The following is a 15,698-nucleotide window of genomic DNA, read 5'->3' on the forward strand; positions in this document are numbered from 1 at the left end:
TGAGAAAATGTACGATTACACTTGAGAGACCATGTTAATCCATTCCAAGGTAAATTATGCCATATCACTTGGGAGACGTTGATCTGTTCCAAGGTAAATTGCGCAATCGCACTAGAGATACTGATTCCATCCCCATCCTTGGAAGGTCATGGGATTATTGGCCTAGGGGACCCATATCCATCCTCATTGTTGAGACAATGTCTATCTCATCCTTGGAGAAATATGTGATCATACTAGGGAGACCATATCAATCCCTTCTAAGGTAAATTATATCATAGCATTAGGGAGGCGTTGATCCCTTTTAAGTTAAATCGCGCTATCACACTAGGAAGACCGAGTCCATCCCATCTCTGGAAGGTCATGGGGATGTTAGGCATCATTTGGTGAAGAAATAAAAAATGTTATTTTGAATAAGTCATTCATATATAAGAAACTTACATTTTTATTTTCATTGGCTCATTGGCTATGGTAAATTTTCATTTGACCAGAATGCCTGATGTGAAAAAGACTATTCCTTTTCCCTTGGATAGTTGCTAAAAATATTTCACATGTTCAATGGTTTGAACCAATATCCCACTTGTACTTGGTGGAAGCTTTTCAAAACCTCGAGGCTTCAATTGTATTTTGTAAAGTTGACAAACACATAGTCTAGATTTGCTCGTCTCACTAAGTCTATGAGCAAGTAGAAGAAATCATGCTCTGACTTAGGATGATTAAATTACTATGTAGCATTTTCTACTCCGTATTAAAGAGTGTTGAAGCTTTGATGGAGCAGATATGCTAGTGACTATAGGGAGGTCCATGATGTGTCATATTCTAGGTGTTTCTTGATTATCTGCCTTTGATAATGATTAGGGATATCAATAACTAGTTATGGAAGAACAATTGATGACTTTTTGAACAGGTTCCCACAAACAACGCTAGTGATGATGTCCCAAAAAATCCAAGTAGTTTGAGGGCTAGACTTATATCTTGGATAATCGGTTAATCTTTTAATTTTAGCAATCTGATCTATTTTTCCTAGCCAAAGTGGCTGATAGCTGTTGCTTGATACCTGCGAAAGGTTTTTTTTAATGAATTTAGGGACTCTCCAATGTTTAACTAAGTAACATTTTGAGAGAAAAGACAATCATATTTTTGAAAGACTTTAAAATAAATATGCATTAGAGAATGAAGATTTTGACTCTCTTGTTTGAAGGATTCATGGTGTATTTATAGCCCATGAATTTTGTCTTTTTAAGGAGAAGAAGGGTTAAAATGTAATTTTGCAATAATAATTTCAAATATCTCTAACTTTATCAGAGGAAAAATATTTATAACTTGATCAGAGGGAAAAGCAATGCTAGGTTGAGTCAAAGGATACCAGGTGTGGTAGTTTTGCTAGACCCATATATGCTTGGGCTCAACGCTTAGATGAGCTCAAGGATATTAGGTCTAATAGCCTTGCTAGAGAGAGAGAGATTAAAAAAAAGAGAGAGAAAAACCCTTTCTATCATGACCCATATATTGCTTAAACTTATACCTTTTCCTATTAGGAGAAAAGAGAGTAATTGAAAAAAAGAAGAGAAAAAACCTAAAAATGCATGGATTCACATTGCAGTTTCTTCTTGGATTGATTGCATAGGTAAGCCTTACACAAGTACTCAACTATCATTTATTTAACTTTAGCCAAATAAAACATGCAATCTGTTTCTTCACACGATGTATTACATCTCATGATAGAAATTATAGAGATGCCTATAGGGCAATATTAGGTTATTCAAATCTAGTCAAGTTCAATTAAAAGTCATATAAAAACTTCAAAGGGTTTCGCTAAACTTTTTCACAACTGATGATGGATTTGGCTGTTCTTGCTAGATTGTAACCTGCAAAACAAAGTCTCTATATGTTGAAGGGATTCTTTGGTGCCTATATCAGTTTAGAGAAATAGTTTAATGGTATAGAAACAATAAGAAAAATATAGGGATCTTTTGGGTAAATAGAGAGTTAGTTCCCTTTACTTATATTATTGGGTATTTAAACACCTAATTTAGCAACTTACATGGGAAGATGAAGAAGTGTAGCTCATCATCGTAGGATGGCATCCCTTATATAGCTCGCCTACATGAAAATCTTATTCTTTATTGGCGGTAAGAAAAACATTTAACCAGTAAAAAAGGGTGGTATGAGAATATTTTATGAATGATTGGATGCCATGTATGCATTATATTATGTGCCAAACCAATGTTGATGAGAGAAAATGGTTGTGCTAGGTTTTTGGGTAAGTTGAGTTTAAGACAAAGCTAGTATAACATAAATAACCTTAAAATCTCAAACTAATTGGTAAATAGAAAAATATAAAGACAAGCACAATCAATCGCAAGAACATAATCAAAATTTATATGGTTTCTAAATTTAAGCCTACTCTAAGAGTTAATTAGAGGAACCAAATAATGTCGTTTTAAAAGCATTGTGAGGGGCAGTCATATCCCTCACGCATACATGCTTTTATTTATCCATTTTTTTCTCCTTTTTTTTAGGTGTTTTTAGAGCTACTATGGACCACCATTTCTTTCTCTCACTTTGACATTAATGATAAAAAAAAAACATGTCATTCTCTTTCTTTACACTTGTACTTTATTTTTAGCCAAAGATCCACTTTATTGCCTCTTTATGGTGGTGAAAAATACGTGTCAGAGGAGGTAATCCGAGTATGTTATACAAAGTGTACAACAATGGTTGATGGACAAGATTGATCCAAGTAGATCAATGAATGGACTTGTTCTTCCTAGAAAGGTTCCAGAACCTTCCTCCCTACATAAGAATAAAGGGGCATGATGAGAAAGAAATGGAAGAAGCCTAGAGAGAGAAGGACTTAAATTTAAGAGATATAATGGAGAAGAAGGTTTAAGTTTAAAATGACTTGTCTAGAGGGTATATAAGAGTGAGGAGAGAAAAAAAAAAAAGAGAAGAAGTAGAGAGAAAACAAACCTAAATTAAACAAAATTGAATTGTGAAGAAGAAAGAAAGCTTGTTTTTTTGGTCACTAAACTGAATCATTTCGAACCAGAGAGTTCCATAAAGGATAAAAAAGCAAGAGAGGAGGAAAAGAATGAAAGAAGTAGAGAAAAAAAAGGCATAACCAAAGAGATATAAGAACTCTTAGCCTAAAAAGAGAAAACCACTCAAAATACCTTTCCACAACAAGCCAACCACAGTGACAGCCACCAAGGACATCCATAAAACCTATCTACTCTACTAAATCCCTCTTTTTTTTTCTTTTATGATTTTTGTGCAAAATGTGCAAAATAATATATATATTTTTTATTTTAAGATGCATGAACACAAGTAAATAATGGTATTTATAGGCTTAGTTAGGTTTGATTTGGATATGGTGTGTTTTGATCATAAAAAAATTAAAACAACTAAATGGATAAATATGTGTTTGTTTCACATAGAAAAATACATGGATGGAAATCTAAAGTTTGGATTTTTAGAGTTAATTTGTGTTTTAATTTAGGTGTTGCATGCCTTTTATTTTTTAATTTTTTTTAAAAAGAGAATAAATGTTATAAGTTTGGTTTAAAAAAAATGCATTAAAGGAAAACCAAAACTTGTGTTTTAAGGTTCATTTGTAACATTGACTTCGAATTATAAAAGTTAGGGTTTTGAGATTTTTTGTTTTTTAATATTGCATACTTCCTTGATTATGAATGAAAAAAATCATGACACATGGTTTTGCTTGCTTGGACGAAGCATGAATTAATAGTATTACTTTAGATCTTTTATTCTTAGGATTAAATAGTTATCTTGTATTTTTTATGCTTGTTGTAGTTATCCTTGTTTTCATGATCAAGCAAAAAATGTATTTCAAATTCCATGTATTTTGGCCCCACACACATACTCACTGTCTATAAAAGTTTTGTAATTAACATGTTATTTCTATGATCTTATTTTACATATGCATGTCTTTATTTCTAAAAAAAGGAAGAAAAACAAAAAAAATATTTATCATATTGCATGTTTTTATATTGGATTTATAACTTATTTATAAAACCCATTAAGATTTGAGCCAAATAAAAAAAGTTTTTATGGGCCAGCATTCCAAAACAACTTTTAAAAACTTTTCATTAAAAAAATAAATATTTTATTATTCACTCACTCATAATATTTGAGATAAATAGACTTATAATGAGCTATTATTTTAATTATTATTGAGGAGAAATGCCCTGGTCTCTTTTATTTTCAAAACATGTCTTCCTTTCGAAATTTCAAGCCTTCAAGTCTATTATCTATCAAGGACATCTAAGTGACAATCAAGGGTATTAATTTTTCTTAGTAGGTCTAAAACATTTGTGCCACTAAATCCTATCACCAAGTAGATCAATCCATAATTGTTACTGTTTGAATATTTTAGGATAGGATGCAAAATTCTCATTCAACAAAAAATACGAGTGAACCTTAGTATTATAAGATAATGAAAATGAACAAGGCATTATTTATGGGCTCCTGTTGCATAAATAAAGTATTTAGCAACAAATCCTATTAGGATCTGAGTTAGGTTCAATGAGCTTAATATAAATTCACCCAATTATTCATTAACATGTCTTAATAAACTATTAATAGTCAATGATCAAGAGTAAATTGTTATAGATATGTCAATTCACTAAGTAATCGAGAGTTACAAAGATGACATAGACTTTATAATAGATAGTTTTAAATCCTCTCGTTCACCTAGAGTTTAACTCATTACAGTAGACTCATTATCACACATGTAGATAGACCACCAATATTAGACATAACAGACTATTATGAATTAAAAACAAGTAGCAATACAACTTATCATAGGTAGGATATTTCAGAGTGATAGTATTTTTTCTTTAGCATAAACAATCCTTTACCTTAGAACTTTGAAGACTAATTAGGATTTTCTAGTAACCATAATATTAGATGGTTACTCGTTTTCAACATAAAACTTTTTTCCCCATCTAAACACAAAAAGTCTCTCTTTCTATGAAAGAGGGCGGGTTGCGCGCAATATTGGACTGATAAGGATAAAAATTATAGGTTAATTTTGAATTTTTTTTAAAAAAGAACATGCCTAACCTTTAACTTTAATTTTTTGAAAAAGAAATTGAAACATACTGTTTTGATCATAAAAAGAGACGAATTTTTTCCTCTAACTTGACTCGAAACAGAGTCCCAATTAGCAACATATACAATACTCATGGATATATATATACCAGATAAAACGCAAGTATTTATTCGTGCCCCTAATTCCTTGACATTTTTTTTTGGGTGTAAGTGAGGAGGATGACTCTAAAAAATAAATAATAAAAAAAATAAATAAAATTTACAAGCTGACGATTATGTCGTTGGAAATGACTTGTACTCAAACTGTCGTCCACAAACAAAACTGCCAAAAACATATGATTCTTGTTTTTGTATTGTTTTCTGCAAACACCAAGGAGGTTACCGTTGGTGCTTGACATCCATTCTTGAATTTTTTTTTTTTTTTTTTTTGTTCTTTTAACTTCTAGCCTAATATAATTGCTCTGTACTTGAAATGCAAGAAGTTTACTTAGAAGTTGAAAACAGAAAAATGGATTAAAGATATACCTAACCCAAGTCCCTAATGCCGTTCCATGGAACACTTAGTTTATCATGATATCATCTTCTCCCTGCCTCATTAGGCAATGGATGTATATGCTACAGCCATTAGAGTGTTTGAATCTAATTAAATAGAGATTTGCATGATCCTTTATAAAATTGTATGTCTTCTCTCATCTAGAACGTCGGCATTCCATAACTAATAGCTAACAAAATGTGGACATTTTGAAGCTTCTGCATGGCTTTGGTACGTAAAAATTCTAAATGAGAGATCCACCCACAATAAAAACGAAGACCTCCATTGTTATTATAATCATGTTTGGGCTGGAGCTAGTAGGCAAAACCAGCACCAATCTCGCTAGTTTGCGGGCTTGCCAAACGACCTTCTTGACAATCCTCGAGTTTCGAGTTTGGAAAGATACATCCGCAATTGAAATGAAAGTAATAATAAATACTTTATATGCTCGAAAATTATACTTTACACCCTCGGTCATAGTACTATTCCTATTCCTGATAATGAACATAACACCATCTTGGTCGTCTTATTTTCAGCTAGATTAATGAAACAGTGACTAAATAATTTCTCTATCGCACAAAATCACATTTGCAAGGTGTAAATTGCATCTAGCTAGCACCAAAGATCAATAGGCCTTTAAAATATGAGAAGAAGATGAAAATGTGCTCTAGTGCATTGTCCTGGTGAGAGGTATGCTAATCCACTAGTCCTGATTTTTGGGTTTAAGCAGAGATTGAATGAAACAGCAATACTAGCTAGCTAGTAATTTCCGACCCATCATTTTTTGAAGGCATAGCAGTACTACGGAGAGCTAGCTACTAGTAGTCACCAACAAGTCACCATTAACATGGTGAATGGTCTAAGCTACACTTTAATCAGATTAACATGCAAGAAAATATCACAAGATGAAGCAGTAAGACATATATAATAAGTTAGTCACAACTGTAACAGCATCTTAATGCCTTCATGAAACATACAGAAAAGAAATCCTTCTCTGACATTTCTTATGTCTTAACTGGGACAGGATAGTTAATACATAGAGGAAGAGTACTAGGCCCTCCCACCCAGACAAATATGATTTACGCTACTTCAGGTTTTTTAGCATACATGTAGCTTTTGCGCTCAATGGAAACCCAGGTACTCTCCATGGAATATGGAAATGCGAGAAACTGCTGCACTTGGAGATTATTAACTGCACCAACAACAGAGGAAATTATTATACATGTACTAATTGGAATAATGATGTCTTTAAACAATAATCAGCAATGGAATCACCAGAAAATGCGTCGTGGAGTTTGAAATTTATAAAATGGTAGCTTTTATGCGAGGTTTTAATGATATCCTATCAAAGACCACTTAATCATATGCAAAGGGTTAAGAAGATATATAGTAAGAGAGAATTATTTCATTTAGATTTTAGAACAAGATCAAGCCAAATGATGTCAGAGTTCATGGCAATATCAAGCAGTGCAGTAGAAGTTAAACCATAGTGAACTTCAGCACTCTTCTTTACATGAGACAGCAAAGTTACTTGGAACTCCTCAAGCATTAGTGCACCATTGCATGAGTAATGAAACCTTTTTACATAATAACAAGTTCATCTAGGAGAAAATTAATACAAGATTAGCAGAAAAGATGTTAGAAATACCAGCAAACGCCATAATTTTTTTTAGTAGTATTTTCAAGTAATCTGATTTCACCTATAGTGAGGAGAGTAATTTTAGGTTCAAGTTCTATAATGTAGTCACTTTAGTTCAGAAATCGATAAAAAAAGTTTGAAAAATCAAGGTGCGTGAAACATAAAGTATGCTAAGAAACATGTACTTCTCACTTGGGGAATCTGATAACACTTAACCTTCTTACAGCTAAACATTTCAGTAAACCTAGGTCGGCCATTCAATTGGTTCAGAGGTATATAATATTTCCTTTGGGGTGCTAAATAACAGCAACAGCTCTTTACTCCTAGTCCAACTATTCGATGTCAAAATCTTATAATCTCAATGGGAAAATGGTCATAAGAATCTGCAAATAATCATCTATAAGGGACTAATCAGTAATTATGAGAATGAAAAGACATAGCATCGGTTATATACTTCCAAGAAATTAGAGCCCATGAACCATGCAGTTGCAACTTTTGGAACATCTCCAAATTAAAGTAATTAATTGTATTTTATGAATGCACAACACTAAATCTGGTTGTCCGGTTAATGAAAACCTATTATTCGTTACAAAGGAGATACTTACACTAACTGAAGGGCCATCTGATCTTGATGTGAGTAATGACTTGCAGGCTGTAATCCATTCACTTGAGAATAGTTCCGAGAGTCATATGGTTGAGACTGCACGATCTCAAAGTCTGCTCCTCCTGGCATCAAATTCATGCTCTGTCGCTTTCTTTCATTCTCTGAAATCTGCACTATCAAGATAAGCCTCATATTTCTAAATTATAAACAGCTCACTAACGATATAAGACATAGAGATCTTCATTCATGCACACGCACGCATCCTTGCCCTCACTCGAGATGGATAAATAGATAGATAGAAGAAAGACCTTTGCTCGGAGAAGCTGGTTATTGTTGTGCAAGTCAACCTCCTGTAATGTGCATTTTCATTCAAGGAATCAAAGGAAAATCTCGGAGTGAAAACAGGAAGGAATAAGTTGACCATAGAATCATTATGTTAATAAACACTAGATGACTTTTACCTCAGAATATATAACAATCATATAGAATATACTCCACCAGAAAACAATAAATATTAAATAAATGGGAAATGTGATAACATAAGAAGCATTACCCTCTTCTGCATATACTCGATTTCTGCAAACAACAGCTCATTCTGGCAAGGTTTGCGGGAGGAATTTTTTAGAAACATAGCAGGAAAGTATGAACACAAAACTTGTTAATGGCCATACATGGAAATGTGATATCCAAGTAAAACAAAAAAATGTGATAGTATCAATTCGGTACTAGTATCAAAACCTTTTTGGAACGAATTCTGCTTATTCCTTTCTCAAGTCGTATTTCCAAACTCTTAAGTTCCTTCACACTCAATGAACTAAGCGCTTCACCCAGCATATGCCTGAAATATAATTTATACTTAAGCGGAGTTTGGAAGAGAAAACGATATCATCTGACAAATAGATCAATATCAAACAGGCTCTGACCTGTTTGAATTCTGCAAATTACCAATTTGGGAACGCAGCTTGGCAGCTTCTTGCTGGTAGTACTGAGATGCAAGAACAAAAGGCAATAAAACATTATATATAACAAAATTAAGAGCCTCAAGTTCATATTAGATCAGTTGATAAAATACAGGTAGAAAATCTCAGTGATGTAGATTCCCCCCTTCTATTTTCTTGTAAACTTGCATATAATACTGAATCAAACTGGAAATAAATTCAGTAGGAGCATAGCGAAAGGAGGAAGCGAAACAAAATTGGTTATAATTATCAGAGTGTGTGTAGGGAGGACTGGAAAAAACATAGACAACATTTACAAAGAAATTAAAAGACTATTACTCAAATCTGATGAATCATTATTTATCAAACCATTTACACAGTAGGTTTATAACCACGGGCCTCCCAATGTACAAACCCTCTTGAAAACCCTGGATCTTCGAAGAAGCCAGACAACCCTCAACTCCGAGATGCTAATCCATGTGAACACTAGTGTCATGTCAGACACTAGTGAGAAAGGTAAGGCAAAAACTTAGAGGTATCTAATAGATTTTATACAAGCTGGGGTTATCAAGAAAGAGTGAATGAAGTGGTAGCATAGCACTATATTGGCAATAAATTATTGGGAGGAATATTATGCTTGAACTCCATCTAATAGATATTATGAGTACAAATTGTTAGTTAGAGCTGATATATGGTACCTGAGCATTGGCTTCAGAAACAGACCCAGTGTTTGAAGAATCTGCAGATGCCTTTTTGTACCTCTCAATTGTTGATTTGACACTGCAATCATGTCAACATTTCCATCAAGAAAAATAAAATAAAAAAAGTCATCAAAATGTGCATTGGAAAGCTGTGGAAGAATCTAATTAAGAAAATGCAAAGCACCAAAAACAAAGTTTAATGATAACTAAGTGCGTAATCGTGTGAATATTTCGTAGTGGACTTACATTCACTCACAATTATCTGCAAGAGGGTTTCAAGAAGGTTAGTTCTTTTGCTTCAATGGATTGTAGAATTGATGCTCATAAATACCATAGAAATGCACTACTCAGGCAGAAGGAGGCTTCATTATGTAAATTTCTCCATCCTAAATAACTTTACCTTATCAGAATATTTAATTGATGTTATGAAATTAATTTGCAAAACTAGAGATAATATTTCTTTATTATAACTATATGTTTCACTAAGACTTTCAAGGTTAGGAATGAAAAGGGAGGGGGAATTGTAGATCACGTGTCAACCATTTTTTTTTTATATAAAAAGATCATAACACTCTTGACCCCATATAATAATTGCAAAAAAACAAACATAAAAAAACCAAAAATACCCCTTTACCTTAGGTAAAAAAAAGTTGGCCTCAAAGGTGGGATAATTACACTATACAAAAAAATATGAAATTTTTTTAAAAAAACCCCAGTGTTTTTTTTCTTTTTTCAAGGACATAGAAATAATTACACTATGCAATAAAGATATGAAAATACAAAATTAACCCTGAGTGTTTGTTTAATTATTTGGTTTTTTAAGGGAAGCATCAATTATTTTATAGTGAATTGCATTGTGATCAATCCATAGTAAAACACTGATGCATTTTAGTTTTATATATAATATTGATAAAAGAAAATAGAAAAAGAGAAACAAATACATTAATCTCACCACTAAAATAGGGATGTTATTTGAAATGAAAGAGAATTGTAGTCTTCATAAATTTTAAAAATCTCCTCTACCACTCAAACAATGAAGTATATTTAGCTACTATTTATTATTAAAGCTTTTCATCTATAACCTCTAACCAAACACATGAAACACACATTATTCTATGCTTTTTGTAAAAAACAATAAATAAAAATGAGGACAGATAACTTTTCACCAAGCACATAGTATTGACAATTAAAATAAAATTGAAAACTACTCCTTCCTCCTTTTTTATTTTTTGTATTTATCATGGTAACCCTTTTCCTTATGCTCTTCAACCTATCCCAAGATAGTAATAGGAAGGATTAATTATTTAATAAAATTAGCAATTAATGTTCTTTCAAGTAAGTAAACACACGTGTTGACAATTCTTACAAACACTTGCTTATTACTAACGCCACACTTAGCACAAGAAAAGCTTTGTAACGCAATTGATATGACATTTCATATGCCACATTAACGCATATAAACATGCTTGTAAACTTCTGGTATCTCTAACATGTATTTTTTTACCACATGGCGGCTTCATAAATCTGTATTTGGGTAATATTGTGTTTATAAGTGTTTTTTTTAATAAAAAAAATTAATTTTTTTTTAATTTTTTTATGATAATTTTGATATAAGGATTGAAAAAAAAAAATCAAATGCTTATGTTAAACTACCTCAAACATATCCTAAACTTATGGAACTACTCACAAAATATAGGCATTTTATATATATATATAACATGTATTTTTGTCCAATGAAAAACAAAAATATATTTGAGGAAGCAAATTTTGTCAATTTCCTCGAACACTAGAGATGTCCTCCTGGCTTGCTCTTAATTACAAGATCAAACATAAAATTACAACTTGGAGTTTATCAGCTGACAAGAATGCAATAACTTCAGTGATTAATAATTACTATTAACAAAAGAATTCAAATATAATGACGTAAAAACATATAATTGGCCAATGACTCTATCAATGGTAGCATATATATGAACAACTTTAGTCTACTAAATGTAATTTGGTCAACTAAGAAGAAGAAGAATTACCATGTTCAAACACTTTTGTATTGCTTATGTATTGGAAAAACTTTTTTTTCTTAAAAAAAAAACTAAATTATTTCAAAACAAGAACAAACAACAAGAGATAATATCTTAATTAATATTATTTGTATTAACTCTTTCTTTGGTCAAATTACCGTGAAAAAAGCAAGTCCAACTCCTTATGATCCACGAAAAAAGAAAGTGGATTGAAATTCAATTTTTATATAAAATTTAGTTTTTATCTATTATTGTACATTATTTTATGTGAGGTTACTAATACTTTATCGCTTACATATATCTCTTTATCTTTTTGGAAAAAACTCTCGTAAATTTAAGATATATGAGTAAAAGATTAAGAATTTGTTATTGCGTTAAAAATATTGTTTTAAAAAAATTAATTTTTTTTTTATTTCAAATTATTTTTTTATTTTTTAAAATATTTTTGATATGCCATCTTAAAAATTAAAAAATATTATTTTAATATATTTATAAATAAAAAAAACAATTTAAAAAATCCTTATTATAACAAAGCTTGACGGTAAGGCAATTAAACAGTCAAATCAACGAATAACTCCATTAAGTTAACTCGTAGAAAACCCTAAAAAGAAGATGAATGACAAAACCACAGCTCTCCGAGTCAGTCTGATTATCCAGTCTTTCCTCGACACAATGCGAAGGAAATCCTAAAATTTTGCCATAATAATCTCAGTAAAATGTGAACACATCTTGTCAATTCAGACAAGAACCGCTTTTCTAGATTTCCTTATACCTTAACTTCGTCGAGACATTGATTGGCTGTCTCTGCCAAGCTGTCACTGAATCCTACAATATGATTGGCCAAGGTAGATCAGCGGTCAAATATTCTCCACGTGTCAATAACCCATTACATAGTGGATAATCTCCTTAAACTCACTCTATTACCCACCTCGATATTCTATTTCATTGTAATAAAATATTGTACTAATCGGACATTTTATTAGTCTCAGACTGAAACTCTGAGAGAATCAGAGCCGTACAATACCAGCTAGAGTTGTAGGCTTTCTATTACATAGAAGAAACCAAAATTGACAGAACTCTTCCACTGGTTAACAGTTGTCGTTCATTCTCTCTTCACGACTCTCTTTCTCTCAATATTGTCATCAACGGTTAATTTTTTATTTAAAATATATTAATATAATATTTTTTATATTTTAAAAAATTTATTTTTAATATTAACACATAAAAATAATCTAAAAAATATAAAAAATAATTTTTTAAAAAATATCAATTTTTTATAAAAGTGTTTTCTCACCGTAAAAATACAAATGGGGCTAAATCTCTCTTTAAATTAAAAAAAAAAAAAACTTATATAAATATATCTATACAAGATCTTAAACAGTGCCATCATTATGGCCTTGGTTAACCCATTCTCATTGATCCATCTCTCTGCTTTCACCATGGAAACAATTTAACCGGGAGAGAGATAGAGAGAGATCTAAGGAGAAGAAATGGACAATTTTTGGAATTTCATATTTTTTCCAGGGGGATCGGAAGTTAAAAATCTTGGGTTCAGTTTAAGGAATCATGACATAAAGCCTTTTGTCAGTAGGCAAGAACTGAAAAATCGTGTGTGACGTTACCAAAGATTCTGTTCATAAACCCGAACAACAATCTGATCTATTTGACTGGCTACTAAACCCTAACCGATTACTGTACCATACTTACCCAGGTTAAAAAAGGGGTAAAAATCTAGGTGAAATCTAACTGAGTTTTGATTGGTTGTGGAAGGGTCCACTTGCTTGATTTAACAGTTTTCCTTGAATGTTAATGTACGATTTCGATGATTTCATGTGGTTACTTGAATATGAACCCTAACTATGAACCCTAACTGGGGTTATGCATTGACTAACAGAAAGGTTTTCACTATCCCCTCGTGGGTTCAAACTGAGATTTTGGGAAATTTCGTGTGATTAGGGGAAAAACCCTGGATTGGTTTGGAAAAATAAAATAAGATGAAAAACCCATCTGGGGATTTGGGATTTGAAACCCTAATAATATATGTTTGAGTGACATGACAAATTAAAAAAACCTTTCTTTGTTCTTCTTCTTTTTCACGGTTATTTGACATGGTACTTTTGCTTTCTTGATGTCTAATTGACGTGCTATTTAACTAGGAAGTGAAAAGAGATGGAGGGTTTGGACTAATGAGAAGATGACAGCTTTGGCTATAGGCAATCTCTTTAGCCTCGTAGATGACACAAACAAACAAGTATGTGCAAAAAAAAAAGCGAGAGATAGAGAGTGCAAGAGGAATAATGGAAGAGAAAGAAAAACGGAAACAACAAAATTAACAACAAGGGAGGAGATAAAGAGGCTGATCTCACAGACCTATACTTATTTCTGCTACCATACTACACTCATATAGTGCTTCTATGTCTGTTTATTATACCAGATCTATGTTTTTACCAAACCAAGAACTCAAAATAACGTGTGCATCAGCATCGTCTAAAGGGTAAGAGAAGAGAAAGAAAGAAAGAAAGACAAGTGAATCTCAGTTAGATAAGAAACTCAATCTAAACTGCAGCATAAGGAATGATTGTGTCTCTTTTGCTTTAAATCCTTTACCCAGAGATTAAACACAAAATAATAATAATAATAATAAATTTCCCACCTTAGAAATTGAAAACCATTTAATGATCATTCATGAAAGAAAGAAAATGAAAATGAAAGAAACCAATTAAAGCTAAAAATTAACACTAACATAAGCAAAATAGAGAGGATAAAAAAATCTCTTTGGGGCAGAAAGGAAGATAAAAAAAAAAAGTGACCACATGAAGATAGAGGGCTTGTAACATGGAGAATTTAAGATCCAGAGAAGCAAATATCTAAAATTAGATTTATTTACCTATCGTTAGAGTACTCATAAAGGCGACCGCGGCTAGAGAAGACGATGAGTGCAACCTCAGCATCGCAAAGAACAGATAATTCGTAGGCTTTCTTGAGCAAACCACTGCGCCTTTTGCAGAAAGTGACTTGGCGATTGGTGGTGTTCTCGATCCGCTTGATCTCCACCTTTCCCCTTCCCAGCTTCCTCAGGGGGGAGCTCTCAAGGGATTCATTTTGATATTCCATAGCTGCAGCCTAGCTAGCTGATCCAAAACACAAACTGAGTGACAACACAAAAAATGTAATAAAATGAAAAAAATACTACTAATTCAAGAATAATATATGCACAACTCATAGCATATTTAGCAATACTTTTTTTGTCCAAATGAGTAGTCCAGGATGGAAGTAATATAAAATAAACATAAGAAAAAGGGGTCGATGAACGTCTGGAGCTTCTGAATTGCGATTGTTATGGTTTATTGGTTATGGTCAAAATAATCAATCAACAAAACAAAAATAAATCACTGGTGCTTCAATCTGGAGATTGAAATGGGAAAGGGAGACAGAAATGTTTGAAAGTTGTATTTTTTTGGGTTTCTGAGTGATCAAAACAGAAAAAGAAGAGGTGGGTTTTGAAACGTGAAAAGATTGATTAATTAGCCCAAAACAAGTGATGAAGCACTGAAGAATACAACGAGATTTATGACTCCATGTTTTAGTAACTAACCTTGGGAGGAAATAAAACAAAGTAGCTAGGGGCTGTAGATAGCAGTTAATGTGTAGAGAAAGTGAGGATCTTTTCCTTTGGGATTTCTCCTACAAATCTAACTAGTAGAGAGATGAAGAAAATGGAAGCAAGTTTGGGCTAAGAGGTGGGTATTTATAAAGTGAAAAACAACCTCTCATCCAATCTTTATATATAACAATACTTCTACCAAGTCTAACTACTGTCTTTGTAATTTCTCTTCTTCAATAATTTTTCCATTTTTTTTCTTTTTCTTATCTTGGTATTGATGAGTGGTGAGCATTGAAGAGGAATTAAAAAGAAGAGGCTAAAGGTGGGAATCTGTCGTCAGATTCAGACCTCAATAACTCTCCACTATATTCGTTTTTATTTTTTATTTTTGGCTTTCAAGGAAATGATTTAGGTCATTAGAGAGAAAAGCAAGGGACTTTCTGAAAATGAATTATAATGAGGTGAGTGAGACGTTTTAGGGCTAAGTTACACTCTCAGTGCTTAACGACAAAATCATGGTTCAAATGGGAAGGTGCTTAACAAGATAACCTCAGACCTCATCTCTACCCTTATTTCATTAAATTCCATT

The 15,698-nt window shown here is 32.3% G+C and overlaps 1 protein-coding gene across 3 annotated transcripts; it reads right to left on the reverse strand.

The window, feature by feature from the left end:
• Positions 1–6,501: 6,501 nt before the first annotated feature.
• On the reverse strand, positions 6,502–15,391 carry LOC7470186 (floral homeotic protein AGAMOUS). 3 transcript variants are annotated; one of them, XM_024599257.2, is made up of 9 exons: positions 15,101–15,391; positions 14,393–14,653; positions 9,485–9,566; positions 8,772–8,833; positions 8,587–8,686; positions 8,402–8,443; positions 8,157–8,198; positions 7,850–8,016; positions 6,502–6,797 (listed from the first exon to the last, which is right to left on the reverse strand). In XM_024599257.2, exons 2-9 carry the CDS (start codon positions 14,617–14,619, stop codon positions 6,794–6,796), a joined length of 726 nt encoding a protein of 241 aa, XP_024455025.1. In that variant the 5' UTR covers positions 14,620–14,653; positions 15,101–15,391; the 3' UTR covers positions 6,502–6,793. The 3 variants fall into 3 exon arrangements, with proteins under 3 accessions (XP_024455025.1, XP_024455024.1, XP_024455023.1); XM_024599256.2 differs by having other exon boundaries at positions 14,393–14,632; positions 15,101–15,388; XM_024599255.2 differs by having other exon boundaries at positions 14,393–14,636; positions 15,101–15,386.
• Between the last annotated feature and the right edge of the window lie 307 nt (positions 15,392–15,698).

Source organism: Populus trichocarpa, chromosome 4 (assembly GCF_000002775.5).
Source record: "Populus trichocarpa isolate Nisqually-1 chromosome 4, P.trichocarpa_v4.1, whole genome shotgun sequence".
Lineage (NCBI taxonomy): Eukaryota > Viridiplantae > Streptophyta > Magnoliopsida > Malpighiales > Salicaceae > Populus > Populus trichocarpa.